The sequence below is a fragment of the Fusarium coffeatum genome (assembly GCF_003316985.1).
Source record: "Fusarium coffeatum strain FIESC_28 chromosome Unknown BRIP53273_contig_346, whole genome shotgun sequence".
Classification (NCBI taxonomy): Eukaryota; Fungi; Ascomycota; class Sordariomycetes; order Hypocreales; family Nectriaceae; genus Fusarium; species Fusarium coffeatum.
In genome coordinates, this window is record NW_022158135.1 from 1 (window position 1) to 26,311 (window position 26,311).

Consider the following 26,311-nt stretch of genomic DNA (forward strand, 5'->3'; position numbering starts at 1 on the left):
ACCTCACGACCTCGGGCGAGGTGTCCCACATTATCATTTCCAAGGCGGAGGCCATGTGCTTGGAAGTTGACTTGTATGAAGGGGTAGTCGATTTCAGAGGTATATACTTGAACTGATATGTCGAGTGAATGAGGACCTCGGGGTCGAGTGATGAATCTGCGGTCTTCTCTTACAGGCCCTCCGGGGCTCTCCCAGCCGTGCCGACTAGAATTCCAAGGGCCATCGCGACCTTTCTTAAGCTTCAGTATGATTGTGTTTGACAGATATGGGCGCATAAACTTACAGCGTTCGGTACGGAATGGGCATCCCAAGCCAAGTTCAGGGGGATGTTGGCGGTGGTGACGTGGAGGAAATCCCGAGAATTTCCTGAAAGACAGCTTAAGAATTTCCAATTTCTAGTGCGAAGAGTAACTAGGGCACTTGATTGGATTGCCCTTACCTATTGAGCGAGTTTGCATCGCTATTGCAGTACCAGGTGTTTGCAGCTGGCAGTGCAGTGCAGTGCTGACGGCTGCCTGTTGCCTGTTGCGTTGGACCAAAACAAAATAAATTATCCCAAGGCATGGTCTAAACTAGCATAAGATAACCAAACTCTTTCGTCTCTTATGCTTTCAATAGCTGATTCTTCCAATAAATGACAGATTCCGATCATCTTACCCTCAGTGAACTACGACACCCTCCGACTGTGGTCACTCGTACAAGTATCGAACCATAGGTCAAGTAACAGGATCGGTTTCCAGTTCGCAAGAGGCAAAAGTGCGACTCAACATCTGCGGAGTGAAGAAGCAGAACTGCACTCATCAGTTGCGCAGTGAATTCAGAATCAACAAAAAGGATAGCCTAAATACTAGTCTAAGCTGACATAAAACAACCGAGTTATTTCGTCACTAAGATAACTCGATAACCTTTCCATCTAAGTCTCAAACTACCTAGAAAGCTTTCTGATAGGTGATTCTCAATAACCTTGTGTTCAAAGAAATGCATGCCCATAATCCATTTGTCATATCTTGAGGCGGAATCTTAACACAACATCGTCCGATTCTCGATGTCGCCTCTCGAGTTGCTTTGCTGCTGTTCCTAACCAACAGATTACTCACAACATGCCTTTGTGACCACAGAGACAGAAAGAAAGTTCGAGAAAGCCCCTCAAAGAATCTAAAGGCTGCAGGCTGCTATCGAGCCAATAACTATAAGCTGTCCCCATTACCCCCGTTCTCATCGTTTCCCCTTTCTACATCCCATACAACAGTACTCTCGAGATTCGCCAAACAAAATCTTTGGAACTCCTGAATCCTTCCCACTCTCGAGGACAGCCCCCCTCTAGATTCTGTACGGTATCATGGAAGACCAAGAACTTGTCGATAGAGTCGTTGAAGCCGTTCTTGAGAAGGTCAACCCTCGTCTCGATGCTCTCGATAGCGAAACCGCAGATTTCAAGGGCCGACTCGCCGATATTTACCGTGTTGAAGCCGAGATTAGGTACTTCAAGGCCTTGATGAGCACCGTTCAAAGCAAGCTGTACAATGCAGAAGGCAGGTTACTATTGGAGAAAGGCAAACTGGCACAAAACGAAGCTCGACTCCGCGGGACTCCAAACACTCTACCATTCGGTGCTCGAGACCCCCGACCCTACGCAAAAAGTCGACCGTCCCCTGAAAGTCCCCTGCGATGGCGATAATTGGTGCAGTCGATGAGAATCTCTTCGTGTATAAAGTAAGGTTTAACCCTAACCGTACCGTAATCGAAGCCGCCATTGTCACTGCAACCGCTTTTAACACTTGTCCACAGCAGCTCAGTCATGCAACATCTCCACTATCAACATAGAAGAAACGGCTCTTCGAAAAGACATATCAAGAGGCAGAGAGGAAGGCGAAGGAAGAAACACTATTCTTAGGCTGAGGCGTTACCTTTCCCAAGATGCCGCAGCCAGTGTAGTGCCTTGTGTTCGCATTCTGCCTACTTCTATCTCGCACCTATACTTATCTTTACACTGCCAGGGTATCACTCATCAGCCCAGTTGTTACGCTCAACAACCGACGATGGCACAACCCTAGGACCAGACTCATCTCCATTCATACTTCCATAACCTTGCGATTCCCTTTCAGGCCGCTCAGGCGCTGCCTCTTCTTCCTCAACAACATCTCTTTCCCTGTCAATCAACAGTGGTCGACGACTTTCACGATGTTGGCTTCTCTCTACAGAACGGCTGAAGCCCCAAGTACTGCGCCAGTTGCTACCGTCTTTGGAAAGGAAGAGGCCTAGGACCTGTGCCTTAGTTAGTATTTGGCCGTACATAATAAAACTAGACGTTCACATACCTGAACCAGTCCAACGCCCACAACAACAGCGAGGTCTAACAGTGCCATAGTCTGCAAAGCTCCCTGCCAGGGCTCACGGCACGCCGTTCTCCGTCCGTATGTTTCAGCACAGTTGCTCGGTGCTGTGCCGGGGAACGGGTAGGCCCGGTCACGAACGGAGTTCAATCCGCAACAGTCAAAAGCATCTTGAATCTTGCGTATACTACCTGCATCATGAGCGCGAAACATTCTCATCCATTGCTTATCCAACATGCAGCTCGTCACGCTTGACGGTACGGCGCGCTCAAGGAGTAGTGTTGCGAGGATGGTAGCGATGAGGGCCTGTAGGACTTGGACCACTAGCGGACCAAGTTGAGCGATACCGTGTGGCGAGTATTTTGTGTTACGGCGGAAAGTAGGATAGCATGCTGTGTTGAGAAAGCCGAGGATAGGGAGGATGATCGTGATGATAGAGACGGCTGGGGAGATGGCGAGAGAAAGGCTTGAACTGCGAACGTGGACGACACTGTACAAACGTCAGCAGTATTCAAAGGTATGGGATCCAAGATCACTGACACCGCAATAATTAAAAGCACAAGGCTGAGCTATAGAACTTATTAGTCCAAGAGTGAGGTTGTAGCTTCAGGAAGATCTCTCACTATCAAGTACAGCACCGTTGGGTGGATCATCGTGCAGAGTTGTGTGTATCTTAGCAAAGCGAGATGTGGAAGAAAGATGGTGGAGAGGAGAACGGAGAATGGAATTATACCTGTTGGAGGGTGTTTTGTTTGGCAGTTTTGTTAATGACGCGTATCCTGCCTGGTTTGATGCGGGAGGCCGACCACGGGGGCCTCATTTCAGCATAAGATAGTTACAATAGCTGCGAAGTGTACGACATTCAAAACGACGAGTCGAACCCAACATATCTGTAAAGTGACTAAATTGATTGCTATCTATTGTATAGCGTTGTAATATGTAGTTGGGACCTGGGTTGAGCTTATACCTACCTGCACTCAATACGACCCTCCAGCTTCCAATAATAGTGAGATCATAATTTCCTTATCCTTAGAATAACAAAAATCTTTAGAGTCACCTGCTAACCTAGCCGGGGAGTTTCCCTTTGAATCCTCGGCTGCAGGATCAGCTCCACGCTTAAGCAAAGCTCTTGCAACATCAATTGCGCCATGAAGGGCAGCAACGTGTAACGGCGTGAGGCCAGATCGGATAACCTTACCATATAACTTAGGGTCTTCAAGGTGGTGCAGTTGTAAACAGCCATATGAGATGCCTCGTTTGCTGCGAGCCTCCCTTGACTGATCGTGTTCATCAAAGGCAAACGACGCTCGGCTATCAAGCGATACACCTCTCGATAGAAGTTCCCCAACGAAGTTTTCTGACTCACCAGATTTTCCAAGATATGGATTCATAGCGAGACAATGCAATGCTGTCCAGCCATCGTGCGTGCCCACAGTTGGGTTGGCGCCGCGGACGAGAAGCAGCCGAGCTGCCTCCAACTTACTAGACCTTGTTATCGCGGGGATAAGCGCCAATGCGTTCAGAAGCGGGGTCCATCCCCTGAAAGAAGTCTCATCAACATGAATACCAACCTCATCGGATAGAAGATATTCCATGACATCGATTTGCGCCCCTCCGGATGCGAAATGGAGCAACGACTCACCTCGGTGATTCCGCAATCTTAGAGCGGTCCTTCTTTCCAGCTCGGTGGGCAAGGTCGAGAGCATGTGTTGCAAAACATCTAAGTCAGATGTAGCAGCTGCAAAGTGTAGAGGAGTGTTTCCAAAGACATCTTGCCGAATAACTGAAGCGTTAAAGCGGAAAAGTAGTTTGTAAGCCCCCTCTCTGCAGCCACGCCGTGGCAAGAAGGGACTCCGCCCAAACATTATCATTCCTCGTGCTGCAATCGCCACATAATGCAGCAAAGTTTGTCCTTGAGCATTGATGGATACGTTTGGGTCTGTTCCATTTTCGAGCATCGCCTCCAGACAGTTGTGAAGACGCTCATAAGCAACAGTGTGCACAAGAAGTGGTTCGTTACGAATCATAGAATGATGAATGAAGGCTTTACTATTGCAAGGATCGGCCCCGGCGTCCATCAGTAGCTTGATCGTCTGTGACTGTGCAGCACGGTCAAGATCCGTTTGTATCTTCTGAACTGGCACTTGACCCAATGCCGAATCGAGGCTCTCCTGGACGAAAGAACATCTGGAGAGAAGAAATCGGATGTTCTCAATGTTCCAACGCTTGGCTGCTTCGCTCAAAGCATGAGCTTCAGCCTCGAGGGACCACCTCTCACGTCCCCATTCTAGAAGGGCGTCAACTGTAGAAGGCTGACTGTATCCCGCTGCCTCGACCAAACAGCTCTCAATACCTACCGTTTCGAAATCGACATGCTTCCAGAGTTTCCAGAGGAGATCCATATTGCCCAAGCGGGCAGCGACCCCAATGGCGGTCGTGTAGTATTCCTTGTAGACGTGGTCGGGCATAAGAGCAGGAAGAGCACCAGCCTTCAGAAGCATATCCACAGCATCTCCATTGTCAAGGTAAATGGCAATATGCAACGGTGTCCCCCATTGATTATCGGGTTCGTTGATGACATCAGGCGTGGCTTTGTCCAGCAGATATTGAAGCGTACCGAGATTACCAATAGCAACACAGAAGTGTAAAGGCCACGAGGCATAATGCTTGTCCTTGAAAATTTCGGATACAGTGAGGGTTGGGGCGGGCATACTTGTAAATTGAAGCGAATAACTTACAGCGAGGACAGTTGGATAGTGGATGTTGCTAGAGTGAGGTCAGTCGGTTGGTGAACCACCAGGTTGTACGGATAGAACTGGATGACTAAGAATTCTAGGCAGCCAACAACGGGGACGTTTCTAAGATCTGACATGTTAAAGTCAAAGAATTAGCGGTAAAATAGGGGCCTGTAAAGGCTATATTGATTGAACTCCTGTTCTGCTTCGTTGTAATTATCCCAAAATTCAATATATCTTTTATGTTTATTCTGGCAAGAGTCAAGGTCGATCTTCACATGAAAAACATGGGTCCACTTTGCACGGCTTCCGAGGATTCTACCTCACTAATATTCCTCCCCTATCACCATCACCAACATCCACTTTCACCTCTACACAGTCAAAAGATAAAATTGCTCGACTCCAAAGATGGCTTCTCAAGATGATGCCCGCAGAAATCGCATCGTGTCGCACATGAACAAGGATCACACCAGGGAAATCTCCTACTATCTCCGTCACTATGCCCGCCTTTCTGCCTCGGCTGCTTCTGACCCAGTCCTGACGGATATCGATCTCAATGGCATGACCATCAAGTCAAACGACGGAAAGGAGCATATCGTTCCCTTCACACCTCCCCTCTCCAGCTGGGCAGAGGTCAAAGAGCGCATCATCGAAATGGCCAACACCGCCCGCGAGGCACTGGGTCTTAGCGACGTCATCGTCACAGCCTACACACCACCAGAAGGCTTCGGAATTGTCGTTACAGGCTCTGTTCTCTTTTACTTCTTCTGCGCGGCTTCATTGCCGTGGATCCAACCTGGTTCGCGCCCCTGGGAGCTGTTGAATGAGAGCTTTCCCGGTGGAGCCACCTTCTTCCACTGGCTGGTCAAGGCTATCTTCTACCCTGTGATTGGGATCCACGTTGTTGAGTGTTTCTTCTTCGACAGAAAGTTGCAGAGACATGGGGTCGAGAGACTTTCAGGACAGTGGTGGCTTTGGATCGTCAACTGCTTTTTCGAGGGATTCCCAGCTTTCAAGCGCGTGGACGGCATTGTGGCTCGAAAGCAGGAGAAGAGTGGAAAGGCGCAGTGATGAATGTCTTTGGCATAAAAGGAGGGACGGCCAATCTGAGGAGGAAGTCCGATGAGTCCCAGAACTGGGAACTCAGGATGAGCAGTTGCCCATCAATGTTTGCCCGCCATGCCTGCGAGTCGGCTCATAAAATCAAGAAGACCCGACGGCAAAGAAACCCACTGGATGCGGCGGTGATGTGAAAAAAATCACTTGTTCTCCTATGGGTTCACACAAATGCATAGATCAGATCTAACGATATATATACCCATCTCATTACAATATCACGATCAAGTCAAGAACTTTGTCCATTCGTACCATTACCGATCAATTCCACGGGCCGATTTACTTATCTACAAACAAACCAGGCTCCCAGTGAGACAACGTGTGTCACTCGCCTCACCCACTAATGCATCATTCGCAGGTACCTTAACCGGGTCGAACCGGTTCGTTTCTGACACAACATGATTTATCTGCATGACTCTGTTGATAGTCGCATCGAAAACGCGGGGGTCGCGTCTTGAGCAGCCACTCAATGGGTTGGTGATGTTGTTTGCGAACCATTATGCCGTCGCCTTGTCTGCCGCAGCAAGCTGATAGGCGTGGGAGAGGCCCAAACAGGCATCGTCTTGTTTACAGTCAACGCCAAAATGAGGCCTTCAATTTGTGAGATCGGGTTGATGCATTGGCAGGCAAGTCATACATGGCATACATTGTCTGTTTAGCTTCGTTACTTACGTGCATATCTAATAGGTCTAGAGAGTATTGTCCACTTGTACCTGCGATGTCGCCCTCTCTGACCAGTAATGGCGCTTCACGATTACACCCATTCAGTATCAATTCAGTACACAGCCGAGTCCTACCATTATTCGATCGTCATGAGGCAATCGTCCTCGGATTTGCGGAGTTCGCAATTGCGAGACCAGAGATGACAAGTGCTACCTTGTGAGGCTCTTTCCAACTATTTAAGCAGTACAATTTCGTAAATTGTTGACTTTCGATTGCTGCTATTTCTTCCTCTTTCAACTCTCGATCTTCATTGCAATTGCAATTGATTCTTACCACCCTCACACACATCGTTGCAGCTGTCTACACCAAGACGAATATGCAATTGAACCAGCTTACTAGCCTTTGATAATGCCCGCGGTGGTGGACAAAGCAAGACAATTCTCCTTGCAACGAAAACAAGCCTCTCTGAGAAAGGGTTACCATTTTGGAAAAAAGCATATAACAAAGCTCTACCACCAATTCACCTTTCACTCGATCATCACCGCCCATCGTCTGGTTTACCAGGCACCGGATATGCCTCGATCCGGCTCAGAGAAGCAAGCCATTGTAACTAGAACTAAGAGATCTTCTGAATCTCCCGAACCTATTCAGAATCGGGACTCACGAACAGTACTGATCCCTTCTCTTTACGATGTACGATGACTCTTACTGACAACCTTCTTAGAAACAGTCAAGTGGTGGATCACGCAAGTCCCAGGCCAGGAAAGACCAGGAGAGTGGTCAGGGCCACCGAGGTTCTCCTGCCTCTGTGTGAGTTTTATCAAGCTTATATGAAGCGGAACTTGGTAACTAATATCAACACAGAAGCGGTCAAGTCAATCTATCCGCTCCCAGTCGCCGCCTCAAGGTTGCAGAAGACTGCACCAATCTCATCAACGTGCCTTTACCCATAACCGGTGTAAGGCAAGCCGCCGATCTCAGAGAAGCAGACGTCGAGCCTACGAACCCGTCGGCGGCCTACTTGAAGTACTGTATCGGCAGAGAAGTTAAACGACGCAAGCAAGCCATCGTCGATCGTTTGATGGCCGTAATCACAGAATGCGTTGAACAAAGACTGGAAGCGCTCGAGGAAGGGTGCGATCAAACTTCCGGATCGCAGTCTTCCTCGCGCGCTGCTCAGGCAGGGAAGCCGATATCTCGTTCGGCCGGTCAGAAGAGGTCAAAGGGTCAAAGCAGTCGAGATGAAAGCGAGAACGATGAAGAAGAAGAAGGTGGAGGTGATTCTAGGAGGAAGCGGGACAGCAAGCGGACGAAAACCACGAAAGATGATACTCGTCCTCGATTTGCTTGCCCTTATCACCAGCATAACCCTGCGAAATTTAGAAATGAGAGAACCTGCTGTGGCCCAGGATGGACTGAGCTTTCACGCTTGAAGTAAGTCCTGACTAAAACTCCGTTTATACGTCTTACTGACCTCTACAGGGAGCATCTGGAGCGCAGGCATAGTCTGCCCCCTCATCAGTGTCTCAGATGCTTGGAACGCTTCTGTAAAGCCGATGATCTGAAGCAACATCAACGGACAAAAACGCCGTGTCCAGTGAAAGAACCAGAAAGTTTTAAACGAAACCTTTCTGACGGATACGACGAGGAACAAGCAGAGAAGCTGAAGGGGCGGCCAAGGCTGGCAGCAACCACAAAATGGAAGGAGTGGTATGGCATCCTGTTCAATGTCAAGCCTGATTCTCCTGACATCCCCTCACCCTGTAAGTTATACAAGATCCCCTCATCGATTTGCAGTCTAAGTAAACATCGGCTAAACGATTGATAAAGACTATGATACTTCTGTTTCGAGCGCCAGGTTCCCAAGCGTCAACCTCGATGAGGTTGAGCGTGTGCGCAAACACTGGGTTGAAGCGAAGCCAGTAGTTCGCCGGCAAATCGCCGAGACTGTGTCAAACGCCTTCGATAATTGCGCACCTCAGATAAAGATCAACGTGGTAGAACGCCTACAGAAGGAGCTGCCTCGTATCATGGCAGGGTTGCTCCCTTATCCAGATCTCGACTCTGAGGAAACCTCCAGTGCAGCCGATGCTCTTGGGGTTTTCGACTGTCTTGATTCTTTCGATTCAGACCTCTACGAAGGGGAGGCTTTCGACTTTTACGAGATTGACCACGGAGTCGGTATCCAGGATCCACTTCCCCCAGAGTTCTCAGAGTATTCAGATTCCTCAACAGATACTTACCAAGCTGGCGGCAGCTCGGCCACTTCTGTAGGAGACGATGCTTCATACCAGCAATTTGACACCAAGTTTATGGTGATGCCGCAAAACCTCGACTTCAATGTGCCCGGCAATTGCTTCTATTGATACTTCAAACGCCCTCGATTACGTTTAATCCTTACCTAGGCTAGGTGGGTAACAGAAGAAATGTCCTCTAAGACTTAGGCTACTAAAATAAAGTAGCCTAAATGATAGTCTAACTTAGCATAAGGTGATCAAATTATTTCGTCTCTTATGCTTTCAGCGGTCAATTCTTCTGACACCCTGCGGCTGGCATCCTTCTGTTTATGCGTGTTCTGTCTCTCAGCCTTTCTGCGCAACGTTTCTGTCACTACTTACCTTTCGTTATTCTCACCTGTCCTGTTCTACACACATACGATTCTTCTTGTACTCTGATGGAATGTTACCATTCTAATGATTTTGCTTGTCGCTTCTGCCATGTTGTCCCGTTGGCTGACTTGGTCATGTACGTTTTCTGGCTATGTACGAATTGTATTTCTCAACTTTATAATGATAGCTTCGGTAGCGCTCCTTTTGATACGGTCTCGTTTGTTAAATACATATTGAGCTTTTAAGATTAGTTACGCTCTCCACCTCTGTGTTAGCAGACGGCAGGTTTCCAAGTCCTAACTGTGTTCCAATACTGGATATAATAGATTACAATCGATTTAGACACTTCACGCTGAGATTTGCACACACGGCGATGGATTCAAATTGACCGAGATATATTAGCTCTAACTATCCTCCCAAGTATATCGTACCGGCCGATGATCTGAAGGGGGACTTCCCAGGTAGGTCAGCGGGCTATTGTCGATGATTCAATGTCGTTGAGATTTGGAAGGGGCACGAGGAGCTGATAGAACATTGTCTCGCGTGAGGCGCCTCCCAACTTCCATAAGAGCCTCGCCTGCTGGTATAACGCGATCTCTGGCGAATACACAGGTGAGGAGGCCCCGAGGCTCTAGGACATCGATGTCTGGGTCGTCTTGACTGCCTCGTCGAGCCCAAGCCCCGATTGCATGGCGAGCCCAAGCACCGATGATGCCGCTGTTGTGATGACCTACGCGCTGCAACTCGTGACGGTCGTATGTGACGATGGCTTGGTAGCGGATATCTGCTCGCTTAGCACTTGGTGTGAAAGAGATCATATCGTAAGGGACCCCATAACCGTTCTGGTCTTTCCAAGTGAAAACAACCCCATCCATGTCGTTGTTGAAAATAACACTGCAGAAGACAGGCTCACCAGCAATACGTGCTAGATTATGGGCCGGATGGGCTGTCAAAGCCTGCACCTTACTGAGAGGAGCATTAACTTTAAGTGTTCTAACCATGATGCTTGTTTGGAAAGCCGAACAGTCCAGAGAGCTGGGTCCAGAGGGGTGATGGCCCTCTGAGGACCAGCCCTGAAAGATTTTGTTAAGGTAGTTGCGAAAGTCCTCGATAGTAGCACGAATGTTGGGATCTGTAGCCCTGGTAGATCGGCGAAGCCACTCGCCCAGTTTCTGCTTTTCTTCAGTAGCAAGCTGGTTGTGAGCTCTGATAGGAGTGCGTGGTTGGCGGTCATGAGCCACATCAGTAAAGCGTGCGATAACAGCCCGAGTGAGAATTTCGGGGCCACCATCGCGTTCACGACGGCCTTGGTCAAATCCACGGTAGTCTCGTGGCTCAAGGGAACGAGGGGATCGACAACGATTATCAGTGCGGTCGATGCTTTCATGATGGTCTCGTGATCTGCCTACTCGAGAAGGTTGAGAAGGTTCATCGGTGGGTCACTTTCATTTCTGAGTGGTTCAGAAAGATCGATACGATGGCCGCGATCTTTAAGAGCTTTAGTATACGTTTGGTGAATAGAATACGGGGCGTGGACTTACCAGGTTGGACGGGCGGTCTCAGGCTCAGTGCGAATTCGTTCATCTTAGGCCACTTCAAGGACAAAGAGAAGAGTTCGTAAGATGTTTTGTTTCTGTTTCGAGCGATGGGAAGGTTGTGATAGTGGTGGGAGAGAAAGACAGAACCAAGAGGGCGCTGTTTCCCGCTGTTTTTGTATCTGGAGAGATGTAGCTCGTGTCAACATTTCTGCCTGTCGAGGAAGTTTCGTCTGGCAGTGCCTTTTTTTCTTGTGCTGGAATCAGGAAATATTGGTTTTGGTACGCGATGAAGTGAGTTTTATGCTAAACGGCAACTTGGGAGGTAGTGCTAAACCAGACAAATTTGAGTTAAAGCCATGCCTACGGCTGAAGAAGGTGAAAGAAGGATGAGGAGAGGAGAAGGAGAAGAGGGGAAGATGGTGTTTTGATGTGGAAGTTGAGGGTTGTGGTGCTGTAGTAACGATGAATGCAGTAGGAGGGTGGTGGGTGATGCACCGAGTTGAAAAATCGGCAACTCGGTTGACAGTGCCAGGCAACTGCCACGCAGTTGCAAAACCAGAACCAGACCATTCTGCATCAACCGAAGATGAGTCACCTGCATTTGAAAAGAAATTCTCGTCTCCCCCGTAACATGCCGTTCTGAAAGCTACCTAGGCTCAAAAAGATCGCGGTCGCAAGGGCTATCTCCTGCTGAACCTAGATCAATGGAAACTGCGTTACAAAAGCATGGTTTTAATACAGTTGAACATAAGCGTCCCATTTGTAGAGTGCCTTTTCGTGGAAGCCCATATACATGATACCCAGCATGACATGTCGTTCAAAGTGGAACTTGAGGCTCAACTGCTTGAAGCCAGCTACCCCATGATATCCATGCCCATGTATGGGTAGGTAAATAAGTGTGCCTGTTCAGCAAAGCAGACTAAGTATTATTGTATTAATTCAATTTATCGCGAGATATCCTAGTCTATGTTAAAAATTACAAATAAGTTAGTCCAATTTCATTAGTCGTTAGCCATTCGTATGTTCTCTCTGGCGACTCCTTTCTCCGCATCCCATTCATTATCTTCCACACGGCGGATCGTCCTTGTCTTAACCTGGATGCCAATCAAGCCTGTGAACTGCGATATCATGGAGAACCTTTGTCCTCCTTGGATCTCTGTCCTCACATTTCCATATCTCTTGTCTCCCAGGTGCAAAGTTGGTTCAAATAGTTTCTTCGTGCGAGTTCTTGTTAACATTCCCAGGAATCCAGTGCTACGTATAGCTGTCTTCGTTGATTTCGAACTCAGTTGCCTGGCCTTGGGCTTATCGGTATGCGAGATCAGTAGCGTTGATTGATTCTGCACTTCGGTATCGCGGGGGTCAGAATCGGCGCAGGACTGCCAGATGGGCAAGCATGCCCAGATAATCAAGACAGCGATCTCGACGTCCATCCAGATAACTCGGTCGTGATATTTCCACACTGGTTGTAATTTCGTAAAGTAATCCACCAAGAGTTGAGCTCGAAGACCGGATACACCAAGCGCGAATGCTCCGAACAAAAGTGCAATCACGTTGCTCAGCCAGGACATGATGCCTCGAGGAAATCGACTCGAAACAAGAGATACCAACATTCCGAAGACCACAATGTTCAAAAATATGTCGATAGCACATGCTGCGTATGCCAGGGAATCCTGCGGCAAGCAACCTCCCGTTGCTCTCTCCTTTTCATCCAGTGCCCATGATTCCCAGGCAAATGCGATTGGTGAACATTTGAATACCCTCAGCAAGGCCAAAACAACAGAAGAGGTGAGAGTGAACACGATGCTTATACCCGTCGCTATCATGTGGCTGCTGGAGAGTGATGTGCGGAGGCATACGAGAAGTATCGAGACTCTTAGCAAGCAAGAGCAGGCTATTTCGGCAATGTCGGTTATGTAAACGAGCTACTTTTATGTTAGACTTGACGTTTTAAGCTGTTATTGCAACTAACCTTCAATGCATCTGTTATAGTTTCAGGTATCGCGTTCCAAGCAATCGAATTGCCCGTCGTTATATAAGCTACGGTTCACTTGTAAGCAAGAGTACGTGAATTAGGTTCCACTGATACTTACAAAAGTGGACAAGCGGGACAAAGGCCGTATACAAGAACTAGATGTCTGTTAGTACAGCTCAAGAGAACTCCAAAATCTTGACTCACTCCGCAGACCGTCATCACATAGTCGTCCAAGGCAAGCCGTTCATAGGTAACCCAACTCGAGTACAATCGAAGCCAAATAAGAATCCATGCTGGAACCTCGGCCAGCAGTAAGATGTAATGATCGAATAAGCTGTCCTTTGGTTTTATGGAACATGCATTGGCATGAATCTTTGCAATTTCTAGAAGCCGTTAATATCTTTCCGGTCCGACCCTTCAGACTTGACCATACCAAAACGTTGGAAATCGGAACACTCGCGCGCAAAGCAATCGTCGATTTCATTTCTTAATTTTATGTTGTTGCAAGTATCGGCTATATTCGCAATCGAGTCGCTGTATAAGCCGAGACACGAAGACTGTCAAGAATCAGCACAACTTCCGGCGCAAAAGCATACGCGCAAACTTACAGTACAATCCGGCAAACCCTTGAAGAGTTCAGGTCTGTCGGCGCATAAGACTCCAGCAATGAGCCCTAGCGAGCAAATCGCCCATGATGTGAGCCTCATACCAATTCAGTGGCATTAGGGCTTGGCAACTTAGAACAGAGTGGACACAGCAAAAGAGGCACGACGAGGCTGAAATGTTTGCGAGGAATGGAAGTTTTCTATTTTGTAGTATATGCAGCAGACCCCAGATTGACGTGGACAAGGGGTCCTGTACTCTAAGTAGGGCAGGCGTGCAGCCGCGTGTAGCTGTAATGAGGCTAGTTCAGGCTCTGTAAGTCGTTACATACCTGTTTGCTATTGATGCCCCCTGTCGATATGGCATGAATGGGGTGAACAAGCATTGACAATCATCTCAAAATAACAAACGTGCTGCTGCACGGACCGGCCGGCGGATCAGGTGCATTTGTTGTCAACATCAAATCCTCGATCTGCCAGTTTATCGAGATTCATTCGGAAATTTCGGTCTGAGTGCTGAGTTGTTTCCCGAGTGAACTCGACTTAGTTCATCGAATGAAACTCGCGGTCTGCGCAAGGACAATCCTTAAGCCTCACCTCATGCACAGCACCGTTGGGCATACGTAGTCAAGAGGCTTCAAGGTTCGATAACAAACTTGATATTGTCGTATCTCAACTGAACTGGCGAGAAGCTTTCTTGTGATGCAATCATCATTCTGCACCGGTGCTATTTGGGGCGACTTAGGCTGAGGCTAACGCCTGAACTGGATCAATTGTCGTCCCACAAGCAGCAGATGAAACCGCGGTTCCCGGACGGCAGCAACGAAGTCTGCGGAGAGTATGATTCGGATGCACTTTCTGCTGACCAAATATCCAATAATTGTGATCTGTATGGTTGCAGTGTAACAGACGTGAGACTTCTCTTGGAGCTTTCTCTGGTTTGGGTATGATAACCTTTCATAAGGTTACATCGAGACTGGAACGACTGTTGATCGCCCGTGCCGGGGATTATCGGTTTCCGCTTCGAGAGACTCCATCCGAGATACTTCCAGAACAAATTTGTTCTTCTGGAGCCGTTAAAGTTGACCGCCGTATGCGAGTCAGTTTTATGGTTTCAGGTTGAATAGCTCATTTTAGCTTTCAAAGTAGTGCGCCGCTGAGTGTGATTATTAACGATTGGTTGCTCACGTGGAAGGTACTGTCAGTTTTGGGAGAAGGAACGACCTTGGCTCTTTGTTGCTTTTTTAGATGGATAGCTCCAACGTTTTATTTTGTTTTTCTAATAAACATCTGACTGACCAAGTGGAAACAGGGTCTTGTTGAATGCAGACCACGGAAAGATGAAAATATAGAGAAATCGAGTGTTCAATTGACGACTCCCAACGGTGTCACTTCGGAGCTCCGAGGGTCCTCAATCGTAGCGATGAACAATCAGAGAGTAAAGTCAACGGAATGTTCGGATGTATAAATGTGACTTTATTAACGGTCGCAACTGCATCAATAAATCAATTGGACTCATGATGGTGTCCAGGTTGCACCTTCTTTGAGTAGGTGATCACATGACCATTCGTATCTCCGCTCGGTACAAGCAAAAATTTCTCCGCAAAAGTTATCAGATGAGATTGATAAAGATATCTCTTTTCACTTGCTAATGCCCCTCAGGATCGGCCCATCGAGCGATTTCTCCTCCTTCTCCTTCGTAACTCCGAGAAGCACCCGCATCCGCATCGGTATTCGCACAGCATTGGACCAAGCTCCGGCCTACGCTGCGCTGCTGTCATCGATTAGGTATGACTTCCTCAGACCGAAGTGAGACCCCGGACTCGGACGGTGACCGAAAGCCTGGGGACCGAGATGACTCGGGCCAGCCGCCCGCCCGCAAACGGCAGCGTGTCCGCCTCAGCTGTCTAGAGTGCCGTCGCCGAAAGCTGTCGTGTGACCGAGGCTTTCCGTGTGAGCGTTGCATCAAGAGCGGCACGCCCGATCGCTGTAGCTACGAATCCCGTAACGGAGAGGTCGTGAATGCCTCATCCGGAGTCCCGCCCCCCTTCGCTCAGCTCGACTCCCGCCGCTTCGTCGATCCCGCTACGGGACTGTCCCCACGAGACCCCGAATTTATACGCCAAGATCATGATCGCATACGTCGCTTAGAGCTTGAGATAGCTCACCTAAAGAGCCAAATAACTCGACCTGGCGCATCTTTCGACGGAAGCACTGTCGCTGGCACTACTACCTCTCCCCAGAACAAAGATGACCCCAATGCGAACGCCAATGTCGAGGACCCTTCGGTCCGCGAAGTACACGAGTCTATCGAAGCTACCAATATGTCCGGCGAGAAGGGCGAACTTCGATTCTTCCGAGGCAGGGGTTTCCGCACGCGATATTTTGGTCCGCACAATGCTAGTATGGCTTTCGTTGAGCTGACCGGCCTATGCCCGTTCATGAAGGAGACAGCCGACGAATGGCTTCGCCCAGTCATTCTTCATGACCGTAAAGACCGAAAGAGAAGGCGCGAGGATCGCGAGAAAATCTTCGAGGATCCGGATCTAGAGCTCGAGGCGTTGTTGCCAAGTAAAGAAGAGTCCGATGCTCTTATTGACGTCTATCTGGATCAATTCGAACAAGTTCATCGAATTGTTCACATTCCCACTTTCAGAAGAGAATATGCCGAGTACTGGGCACCTGGATCTAACAAACGCTATGCCGCTTTTACAGCGCTCATTCTTTCCATGATGGCTGTAGCAAGCTGTGTCCACACTCATGAGAGTTTAAAGTTCATCGGCATGATGTCAAATGCACGTCACTGGGCAGAACGTTGGATTAAAGCGTGTGATGAATGGTCATCGAAGCAGAGTCAAAAACATCGACGTTTAATTCATTATCAGGTAGCTTGCTTACTGTATCTTGGTAAACGGGTCAACACTATCAAGAAGAAGCGTTTCTGGACGGGTTCTGGGGCATTGATCCAAGATGGAATTGCCGTCGGCTTACACCGTGAGCCAAGTCACATGGCGGCCAAGATCACAGTCTTCCATCAAGAAATGCGCCGAAGAATTTGGGCAACAGTGCAGGAGTTTGATATGCAGGCCTCCTTTGACCACTGTCTTCCTACACTCGTGAGCCAGCTTCACTACGACACCAATGCACCTCGAAACTTGGATGATGACGATTTCGATGAAAGCACAACTGTGCTTCCGCCATCAAAGCCTGTCAAGGATTATACGTTCTCCTCATTTCAGCATTTGGCTCGTCAAAGTCTACCTCTACGACTGGAACTCAGCCGTCTTTTGACGGGTCCAATGTCCGAGATAGACTATGACCAAGTTATCCGGTACACCAACGACTTGACACATGAGATCGATGCTCTTCCCTCTTGGGACACGAACGCGGACAACACCAGGGGGAAGAAAAATCCCTTGATCGCATACACTCTGCTGCATGTTCAGTTAAGGCAATATATCATCCCCTTGCATCAACCCTACCTCAAGCTTCGCAAGCAAAACTCGAAATACCAGTACTCCGAGATCATATACTATAATGCAGCACGAGATATCGTTTTATTGCATGATAAACTGTATGAGCAGGGCGTTCGCAGTCTCAACTTCCTCCGAGAAGATGCCCTTACTACAGCTATCAACCTTTGCAGCGTTACAATGTTACAGCCGAGGGGTTCCACCAACATGATTATGATTAATTCACATCATACATTAAAGTTGATTGAGAAGTGCATCGCCATGAAGGAGGATCGTCTTCTGCGGTGTGGAAATAATGAGCCATGGGGATATTCTATTATGTGTGCAGCACTGGGATTACTCGAGGCCCACCTGGGAACCAAGGAGCCCGAAGTCGCCAAGTCGACATCAGCAGAGCGATTTGTCAACTTGCACTATCGTCTCCTTGCTAACCAGGAACCTCCTGTGTCCGGGGAACATCTGGCAGCTGCCATGAATGGCGTGCCACAAGGCAACATGGGACCTGGGCCTACGCCCAACATACCGCTGCACGACCGGCCAAAGGTAATGAAGCTCGACTTCCAAGGCAGGGCATTTCCTAATATTGGTATCCAGTCGGTGACCCCTTTCTCGTTTACGCCAACGATGCCCGTCGCCGCTCCGATCGATCCGACCCAGGCTCCGTGGATGATGGGAGGGGATCCCACTCAGCCCTTCAACCTGGATCCAAGTCTGGAGTTGTTGGGAATCAACCTGAACGAGATTTGGGGCGAGTCCTGGGAATTGGGCTGAAAAACACAGCCTCATGTTGGCTAATACGTAATAATAATAACTGGCGTGGAATTTGTATCTTCACGAAGTGATGGAAAAGCATTGGGCTGGGCGTTATCTTCTTTTTTGAAATTGTCTTATCTTTGATGATACCAGGTACATTGAATCACGACAATTACAAGCACTCTTAAACAAGTCCTAGCTCAAATCGCTATGGACTTTATGGTGTCTTGAAAAGCAACTCCTCTCCATATTATGTGGGTTTGAATATTGAACTCCTCCTTTCAACTGACCATCGGTCTCAGAAGTGTGCTAATGAAGTGTGGTGTTTAACTGGCAGTGATATGTGGTTGAAGAGACAAATGGTGAGCCCTCGCATATCTACGGGTTTCAGCATTCGAATCTTGGGTCATGATTGAGATGAACTCCGGGTTGGTGTGATCCGACGACATTCTCTTTGAAACAATATTTCTTATGGATCGAAATGTCGTAATGCGAGCGAAGACATATATGCCCTGGGTTTAACAGAGGGTTTCAAGGCACAATACGGATCGATCAGCTGTGAAAAGTAGTCATCTCGGACTAGTAAGGTAAATATATAAAATGAAGTTGGTCTCTTACGCCGTGGAATCCTTAACGTCATCGAGACCATATCTGTGAAGTACTATATAATGACGACTTGCCCATCGCAGTATTCTCTGCTCCGCAAAATCTCCCTCTCCTTTGCTGTAACAAAGTAAGGATAAGTATGTCATATTTGCTAATGAATTTGTAATAAAAGGCAAAAATCGAACCCGTCCCAAGTAGGGAAGGGTTCGATCTCACGATGTCCGCACATAAACATCATATTGATTCTGCTGGTCCAAGGTGAAATTCTTGGCCTCGCAGGGGTGCGATAGAAGATATTGGTGCCAGTTGGGGCTTATATGGGTTTCCAAATCCGTCACCGCTATACTGACCATCCTCTATGCTATCTCTAGCAACGTTGTTCCACAGGTGTCATGTATCCATTAGTATCATACCATGTCACCAAGTCGTTATCCAATGCCGAAATCCAAGCCGCAGTTCTAATCAGTACGCCAAGCCGTCTAGTCCAAGTCTTTCTTTCGGACTACGATATAGCCCTCGTCGATATTCCGTGGATTGCCATCCTCTTCGTCAAACGCGAGCTGTTCTTCTTCCACCACGGATACTTCTGACGGCTGCTCAAATGTGCCTTCATGCCATAGAATATCGATCATGGCGTCGGCGACGTGATTGCCCATCCAGTCATAGCCCTCTTCTTTCAAATGCAAACCATCATCCCAGTATCTGTCGCAATCTTGTCTTGAGAGTGCATGATATGGGATCTTGGACTTGAGGTCGAATGCGTAGCTGTCGACGGTTAGTGACTTTTGTAGTGGAGTAATAAAGCTGTATGGTGTTCGCTCCTGCTTACAATTTGGTCTTTTTATGGTTGAGAATACTTTTGTTGAGCTCGTTTCTTGTTGCCGTGGCTTTCGCATACTTTGAGCCGCACTCTGGGACAGTGAGTGCAAGAACTTTAGAGCCTTTACCACGAGCCAGGTCGTAAGTTTTTGTGAGAGATGAGAAGATCTTCTCTGTTGGTATACCATATCCTATGTCACTATAGATTTTATTATTAGCTTCTGATGCGAGTGGACGGTTATAAAGCTTTGTCTGTATGGACTACTCACTTGGTACCGCCAAGGACAACAACCCAGTCATATGTCTTCTTGCTCACTGCGCATCTTAGCTATTGTAGTCGGAAATTAACGAGAAGGACGCTTACATACAGGCTTCTCTAAATCGTATATACCATGCTTCAAAAGAGGCCACATCGCCAGGGACACCGTCTACCGCGATGTCAAAGTCCACTTCTGGAAAGGTCCCTGAAAGTCGGTCCTCCAGCTTGATAGCATATGGATGAGATCCCATTCCATAGCAGTAATAGCCGGAAGTTAGGGAGTCGCCGAAGCATAGTATACTGAGCTTTTTGCGTGTCATGATGAAAGGTGTTTCGGTGTCGTTGTTTTGGTCGTGTGAATGAGGTACGTAGGAAGTGGCGGGAGGGGTGAGCTGATGGCGTAGGTTAGGTGTAAGCAGCCTGGAGGTCGGTAGGCTACAGCGCTGTAAGTACAGAGGAGGTCAATTCGCTTATACTTTAGAACCGTTAGGTAGGAGATGGGGTTTTGGATCGCGCGCAACGACTCGAATTATTTGTTCAGATAGGAACAAGCTATTCACAGTCTCTAATACACCGCTATGAATGTATGGGGTCTACGCCGACACATGTACCCGCGTGATCGCTTATTCTTCATACTATTGATTGTCTGGGTATGGATGTCAGTGATCAGCAAGACAACCAACAAGCGTCACGAGACCAATCTGAAAAGCAAACCTCTCACCAAGCTGCGTGATACGTGATAACTATAGCTTTGATATATCTATATACAGAGTCTTTCCTTTTATGCGGTGATTCTATAATTGTTGAATTCAATAAAAGGTCACAGTCAAGAAAAACAAATACCAAACTCTTAATTTGTGACATACAGGGTAAGTACCTTGGTGAATAGTGTAACACAGCACCCTTGGTCCTACAAACATTGAATCAGTTTGGCAAATGAAAACAAGCTAGAGGAGAAATCCTCATGTTAGGCCAGGCTATTGATACTTGACAAGATGGTGATGCCTCGTCAGCGTAATCAGATTTTAGGTATATAATCCCCAAACTCAAAGATATCTCCAACAACGACCATTGGTGAGATGGCCGAGTTGGTTATGGCGCCAGGTTAAGGTTAACCTTAACACCAATTTCCTGGTGGAGCAATCCTCCTGGGTTCGAGTCCCAGTCTCATCAAACGTTTCTTTTTGCTTTTTACCGTAAAGGTAGTGTCACTATCAGCAACTCAGAGATAAGAAGAAGAAAAAAAGTTCCTCTGCGCCGTGCGATGACGGGGCGTTTGCCACGACATCATAGCAAAAACTTTAGGCTAGTCAGAAGCTACGAACTCAATCCGGGAAGCTTTGACTGCCGGTGATAGCAGAACTTTAGAAACTTCATCCCCTCCCAAAAAGCAATAGTTTCCCCTCAAATGTGTAGAGACTCACCTCCGCATTTTACCTCGTCATATTCAAGAGCTATGACCAGGTTGTAAGGCTGATTTTCCCCTGTAAAAAATTAATAATTGCAAATAGCTTCTACTTCCGGTATTGGAAACTACGTCCCAAAGAAAAAGGCCCACGCTTAAGTGCGGGTTCGTTTTTTCTGCTTTCTGCTCCTGCCCCGCCCCCTCAGTTCCTTCTATTGCGAAATCGCTACTACCCCGCCAAACTTTTTTCCATTTGGTCTTGCCTTACTCGCCAGGAGCCCAATCCGCACCCGAATGAGGCGCTTGCTTCCCACTTACAGCTTTTCTTCTTTTTCTTTTTCTTTTTCCCCTTCGACCTCTTCTGTTCTTCGTCTTTTCTCTTCTTCCTCCCCCAAAAGCTTCTCTCTTCTAGCTTCCAAGATGTCCTCTCAGCAGAAGATCGCCATCGTCTCCGTCTACGACAAGACTGGTCTCTTGGACCTGGCCAAGGGTCTTGTCCAGCAGAATGTTCGCATTCTCGCCTCTGGAGGTACCTCCAAGATGATCCGAGAGTCGGGCTTCCCTGTCGAGTACGTGAACTCAATTCTTTATTTCATGCGGCAATAGAGCTAATTGACCTTTACAGGGACGTTTCTGCCATCACCAAGGCCCCTGAGATGCTTGCTGGTCGCGTCAAGACTCTGCACCCTGCCGTCCACGCTGGTATCCTGGCCCGAGATCTCGCCTCTGACGAGAAGGACCTCGCCGATCAGAACATCAACAAGGTTGACTACGTCATCTGCAACCTGTACCCCTTCAAGGACACTGTCGCCAAGATCAACGTCAGCATCCCCGAGGCTGTTGAGGAAATCGACATTGGTGGTGTTACTCTTATCCGTGCTGCCGCCAAGAACCACAAGCGAGTTACCATCCTCAGCGACCCTAACGACTACGCTGGTTTCCTCAAGGAGCTCGAGAAGGGCGAGATCACCGAGGGCAGCCGCAACCGATACGCCCTCAAGGCCTTCGAGCACACTGCCGATTACGATGCCGCCATCTCCCAGTTCTTCCGCAAGGAGTACGCTGGCAACGGCGACCAGTACAGCGCTCTCCGATACGGCGCCAACCCCCACCAGAAGCCCGCTGCCGCCTACGTCTCCGAGGGCAACCTCCCCTTCAAGACCCTTTGCGGTTCTCCCGGTTACATCAACCTCCTCGATGCCTTGAACGCCTGGCCCCTTGTCAAGGAGCTTCAGAAGGCCCTCGGCAAGCCCGCCGCCGCCAGCTTCAAGCACGTCTCTCCTGCTGGTGCTGCCATCGGTCTCCCTCTCACCGAGGAGGAGAAGAAGGTCTACTTTGTCCACGACATTGAGGGCATTGACGAGTCTAGCCTTGCCCAGGCCTATGCTCGTGCCCGTGGTGCCGATCGCATGAGCAGCTTCGGTGACATGATTGCACTTAGCGACGTTGTCGATGTTCCTACCGCTCGCATCATCTCCAAGGAGGTCTCTGACGGTGTCATTGCCCCTGGTTACGAGGATGCTGCTCTTGAGATCCTCAAAAAGAAGAAGGGTGGCCGATACCTCGTCCTCCAGATCGACCCCGAGTACAACCCCCCTGCTACCGAGACCCGTACCGTCTACGGTATCAACCTCCAGCAGCACCGCAACGATGTTGAGATCACTCCCAAGCACTTCAGCACCATCATCACCCCCAAGGACACTGCCTCTCTCCCCGAGAGCGCTGCCCGCGATCTTACCATCGCTACCATCACTCTCAAGTACACTCAGAGCAACTCTGTTTGCTACGCCTACAACGGACAGGTCGTTGGTCTCGGTGCTGGACAGCAGTCCCGAATTCACTGCACCCGACTTGCCGGCGACAAGGCCGACAACTGGTGGATGCGCTTCCACGAGCGCGTTCTCGGCATCAAGTGGAAGAAGGGCACCAAGCGCCCCGACAAGAGCAACGCCATCGACCTTCTCGTCAGCGGTCAGCTCCCTAAGGACGGCCCTGAGCGTGAGGCTTTCGAGGGTGTCTTCGAGGAGGTCCCCGCTGCCTTCACTGCTGAGGAGCGTGAGGCTTGGATGAAGCAGCTCAAGGACGTCTGCGTCTCCAGTGATGCTTTCTTCCCCTTCATTGACAATGTCTTCCGCGTTGCTCAATCAGGAGCCAAGTACGTTGCTGCTCCCGGCGGCAGCCAGAACGATGCCGCCGTCTTCGACACCGCCGAGAAGCTGGGCATTACCTTTGTTGAACAGAACATTCGTCTGTTCCACCACTAAGCGATACCTGATGTGATATTTTGTTTTTGAATGTTGATTATGAAAATGGAACCGGAAAAGTAAAGACATGGCTTGCGGAACTTGGCATGTAAAAGAGGGATTCCCAGAAATTGCAATCTTTACGATTGTGTTGTTGTATATATGATAGACTTTAACGTTGCGCCCAGACGCTCACTTCAACGTGAATGATGATGATTTTGAAATATTGAAACATGTCTTCGTGTCACTGTTTATTTTGTCTCTATCTCACTCAAAAGCATCCATACGTGAGAATGCGAGCCCGACCAAAATTATCTATTCCCTTTGCTCCGTTCCATGGTTGTCGTTCCGACCCAAAACGCAGATCAAAATCAAATGAATCGCAAATCGCAAATCGCAAATCGCATCGTTTCTATACACACCGGCCTCATTACCCTCAGCCCCCTTCATTAGTCTTCGATATCATCATCGCTAAGCACCAGTTTCTGAGCAAGCAACCCAGTGACGTTGCCATCCTTTACTCCCGCGCGCTTCTTCCGAGGACTCATCTCTTCTGAGGGCTTGTCTGTCGCCCATTCTTCTCCGGCTGGCATGTCGTCATCCGCGTCGGACTCTTCGTCTGGTGCGTTGATGCCCTTGAATGCGACTACCTTTTCGAGATCGCGCAGACGGAAGGTTGAAGTCTTGCGAGCACGTGCGATATGAGTCATGTATGGTAGACGTTCCAGGAGCATTTCGCGTCGAGCTGCGCTGCCGAGTGAGAGCAGGGGTGCGTTATCGGGCTCATCCTCTTCTTGCTTCTGCTGACTCAAAGCAGCCTGTCGGTTCTGTTGCTTGCGCTGCATCCATGAAATATCGCCCGAGCTTTGTTGTGGGCGTCGGAACGCTGTAGCACCATCCATGAGGTTCTTGGTAGCGCCGCCGTCGCCTTTGAGAAGCTTCGTAGACCACATATCCACGAAACTCTCCAGCTCTTCCTTCGCTCGCCAGAGTTTCAGACTAGTTGGGTAGAACATTTTGAAAGCGTCGCTACCCTTGGACATGGAAGACGACTTGCGTTTAACAGGATTAGGAAGAGCGAATAGCATGCCACGGACAGCTACCTGAAATGTTATTTCATCTTGTCGCAACACATGGCTACCAGAATCTGGACCCGAGAAACCACTTCTGCCACCGAAGAAGATATCCCTTGATGGCGAAAGGAGGTCGGCTTGAGAAAGGTACTCGATACAGTCGTTGACGTAGTCCATTGGAGTCGATAAGTCCATAGGATCTGTGCTCTCGCATGATAGAACATAATTTTCATGTAATGCCGAGACAAAAGTATGCGTGTCAGTACCGGTCTCATCGATCAGAGTGTCCACGTTGACTTCTGACCGTTTTGGCCGTGAATGCTGCGAAAGAAAACCCGGAAGTCTTTCAGTAGTGTCATCGCGCGGAGCAAATTCGTCTCTCTTGTTGTATACCACCTTTCCGACAGCGTGGAAAATACCCAGGCTGGCCTCACGTTGCGATATCAACTCGAGACTCTCCTCTTCACCCTGTGTAAGCTTGATAGAATCCTTGACGCCTTTGGACTGTTTTGAGAAGGCAACTTTGTTGCCCCAGTCGCCCTGTTGATCACCCTTCAAGCAGAGAAACTCGAGAGATGAGGCAGCATTTCTGATGTCTCCGATTTCACCAAGGCGCTTTAGCACCTGGGGACCTGGTGTTTTTCTTCTACCAGACTTTCGTGCTTCTTTTTGAACGATCAATTCGAGTGCTTTGAGAAGTAGCGAAGGCGCAATGGCGTTGAACTCGATCATACCCACCCCTGGGTGCTGCAAGATTTCAGGACCAAGGAGTCGATGAGCAGTGAAACTATCAGCCGAAGCTGATGTTGTGGTAAGATGTGTCTCCGAAATGATCATGACTACTGGTGTCACAGGTTCCTGCTGGGAAGGCTTTCCAAACATGGACAGAGAAGGTGTGTTGGCGGCCAGATACTGCAGAATGGTGTTGCGAAACGATGTCAAAGCCGTCGAGGATTTTTGGAACGTGTTTGGAAACTCTTCAATGAGTATAATCCGTTTTTCGTTCTTTCGGGCAGCTTGAGAATTGCTCTGACTGGGCATTGGCACCGGATCATCTGTGTCCAGCGCTCCAAATTTTCCACCACGACCAAGAAACTCTTCGAATTGCGCCGATGCGGAAACAAACCCCAACCCAGAACTTCCTGTTGGGTTTCGCCATTCAAGAAGCTCAGATCCCATGTCATCTGCCAAAAGCCGCATTGTTGTCGTCTTTCCGGACCCAGCTGCGCCTTTCAGGATGAGCAAACGCTGTCGCATACGTCCCCCTACCACGTCTTCTAACCATCTTCTCACGTCGGACACTTTCTTCTTATGCACGGCGAGTTCCTCTAGGTTCCGCGGTCCAAATCGTTCTGACCATGGTCGCGAATCTTCGTTGGCCGTAGCAAGGGGTGTTGGTTTTGGAGGTTTGATGAACTTCTGGCTAGCGCTGAGTGGTGGAGTTGGGAATGGTGGTTGTGAATCATTTCGCAGCCTCTTCTTAGCGTGTTGGCCAACCAGACTCGAAGAGCTTGCTTTTTGCTCTGAAATGTCGTCGTCTTCTGAAATAGGATCACTGATAATATCATCGAGAGGAACAGATCGTCTATCGCTCGCCCCAGTCTTCGCAGCCCTCTGTGCCTGATTGGAGAAAAGCGTCTTCAGATCTGCCGTCTTTCCTTTATCGGCTGCTTTGCCAACATCTTTCGTTCGTTTTGTGCTCGGACTCGTGCTGTTGCGCTGGCTCTGATGCGCTCGACGGGGTAGACGAAGAGATCCATTCTTGGCTGAATTGTTGGCAAGGATCTTAGGTTTTGTAGGGCTAGGAGAAGCTGTAGGGACGCGAGTTTTCGTAGGAGAGCTCGGTGAGGAGATCAGGAATTTGTTCAGGGTGTTTGCACGGGGTTGTTCGTCTTCATCGTCTGAAGCTTCAACGACATTGCGCCGGCGGCGCTTCGCGGGCGGAGCCATCAGCGCAGAAGGTGTATTTGCGTAGGTACCATAACGGTACTGGAGACTTCGCGATCGAGTTGGACAAGTCGGATTGTCGATTTTGGCAGGGTTTGGTAGGAGTGACGATGACGATGCGATGTTGTTGTTAAACTGATAGCTCTGGAGCCTGCCTTATCG

General features: G+C 48.8%; 9 protein-coding genes across 9 annotated transcripts; 5 read left to right on the forward strand and 4 right to left on the reverse strand.

Moving 5' to 3' along the window:
• Positions 1-1,339: 1,339 nt before the first annotated feature.
• FIESC28_10934 (uncharacterized protein) lies at positions 1,340-1,678 on the forward strand (the record flags this gene model as incomplete). Its single annotated transcript, XM_031165064.1, has 1 exon — positions 1,340-1,678. The coding sequence occupies one exon, from the start codon at positions 1,340-1,342 to the stop codon at positions 1,676-1,678; it is 339 nt and encodes a 112-aa protein (XP_031010847.1).
• Positions 1,679-2,001: 323 nt separating this feature from the next.
• FIESC28_10935 (uncharacterized protein) lies at positions 2,002-5,044 on the reverse strand (the record flags this gene model as incomplete). The annotated part of the gene is made up of 3 exons (XM_031165065.1): positions 2,002-2,265; positions 2,319-2,823; positions 3,399-5,044. 3 exons carry the CDS (start codon positions 5,042-5,044, stop codon positions 2,002-2,004), a joined length of 2,415 nt encoding a protein of 804 aa, XP_031010848.1.
• Positions 5,045-5,476: 432 nt separating this feature from the next.
• On the forward strand, positions 5,477-6,139 carry FIESC28_10936 (uncharacterized protein; the record flags this gene model as incomplete). Its single annotated transcript, XM_031165066.1, has 1 exon — positions 5,477-6,139. One exon carries the CDS (start codon positions 5,477-5,479, stop codon positions 6,137-6,139), a length of 663 nt encoding a protein of 220 aa, XP_031010849.1.
• A 1,116-nt stretch (positions 6,140-7,255) lies between these two features.
• FIESC28_10937 (uncharacterized protein) lies at positions 7,256-9,213 on the forward strand (the record flags this gene model as incomplete). The annotated part of the gene is made up of 5 exons (XM_031165067.1): positions 7,256-7,516; positions 7,572-7,657; positions 7,712-8,281; positions 8,330-8,610; positions 8,678-9,213. 5 exons carry the CDS (start codon positions 7,256-7,258, stop codon positions 9,211-9,213), a joined length of 1,734 nt encoding a protein of 577 aa, XP_031010850.1.
• A 731-nt stretch (positions 9,214-9,944) lies between these two features.
• On the reverse strand, positions 9,945-11,040 carry FIESC28_10938 (uncharacterized protein; the record flags this gene model as incomplete). The annotated part of the gene is made up of 2 exons (XM_031165068.1): positions 9,945-10,861; positions 10,998-11,040. 2 exons carry the CDS (start codon positions 11,038-11,040, stop codon positions 9,945-9,947), a joined length of 960 nt encoding a protein of 319 aa, XP_031010851.1.
• Positions 11,041-15,361: 4,321 nt separating this feature from the next.
• Positions 15,362-17,815, forward strand: FIESC28_10939 (uncharacterized protein; the record flags this gene model as incomplete). Its single annotated transcript, XM_031165069.1, has 1 exon — positions 15,362-17,815. One exon carries the CDS (start codon positions 15,362-15,364, stop codon positions 17,813-17,815), a length of 2,454 nt encoding a protein of 817 aa, XP_031010852.1.
• Positions 17,816-18,882: 1,067 nt separating this feature from the next.
• Positions 18,883-19,801, reverse strand: FIESC28_10940 (uncharacterized protein; the record flags this gene model as incomplete). The annotated part of the gene is made up of 4 exons (XM_031165070.1): positions 18,883-19,168; positions 19,233-19,421; positions 19,492-19,537; positions 19,591-19,801. 4 exons carry the CDS (start codon positions 19,799-19,801, stop codon positions 18,883-18,885), a joined length of 732 nt encoding a protein of 243 aa, XP_031010853.1.
• A 1,505-nt stretch (positions 19,802-21,306) lies between these two features.
• On the forward strand, positions 21,307-23,150 carry FIESC28_10941 (uncharacterized protein; the record flags this gene model as incomplete). Its single annotated transcript, XM_031165071.1, has 2 exons — positions 21,307-21,455; positions 21,512-23,150. The coding sequence occupies 2 exons, from the start codon at positions 21,307-21,309 to the stop codon at positions 23,148-23,150; spliced, it is 1,788 nt and encodes a 595-aa protein (XP_031010854.1).
• A 428-nt stretch (positions 23,151-23,578) lies between these two features.
• On the reverse strand, positions 23,579-26,152 carry FIESC28_10942 (uncharacterized protein; the record flags this gene model as incomplete). Its single annotated transcript, XM_031165072.1, has 1 exon — positions 23,579-26,152. One exon carries the CDS (start codon positions 26,150-26,152, stop codon positions 23,579-23,581), a length of 2,574 nt encoding a protein of 857 aa, XP_031010855.1.
• Between the last annotated feature and the right edge of the window lie 159 nt (positions 26,153-26,311).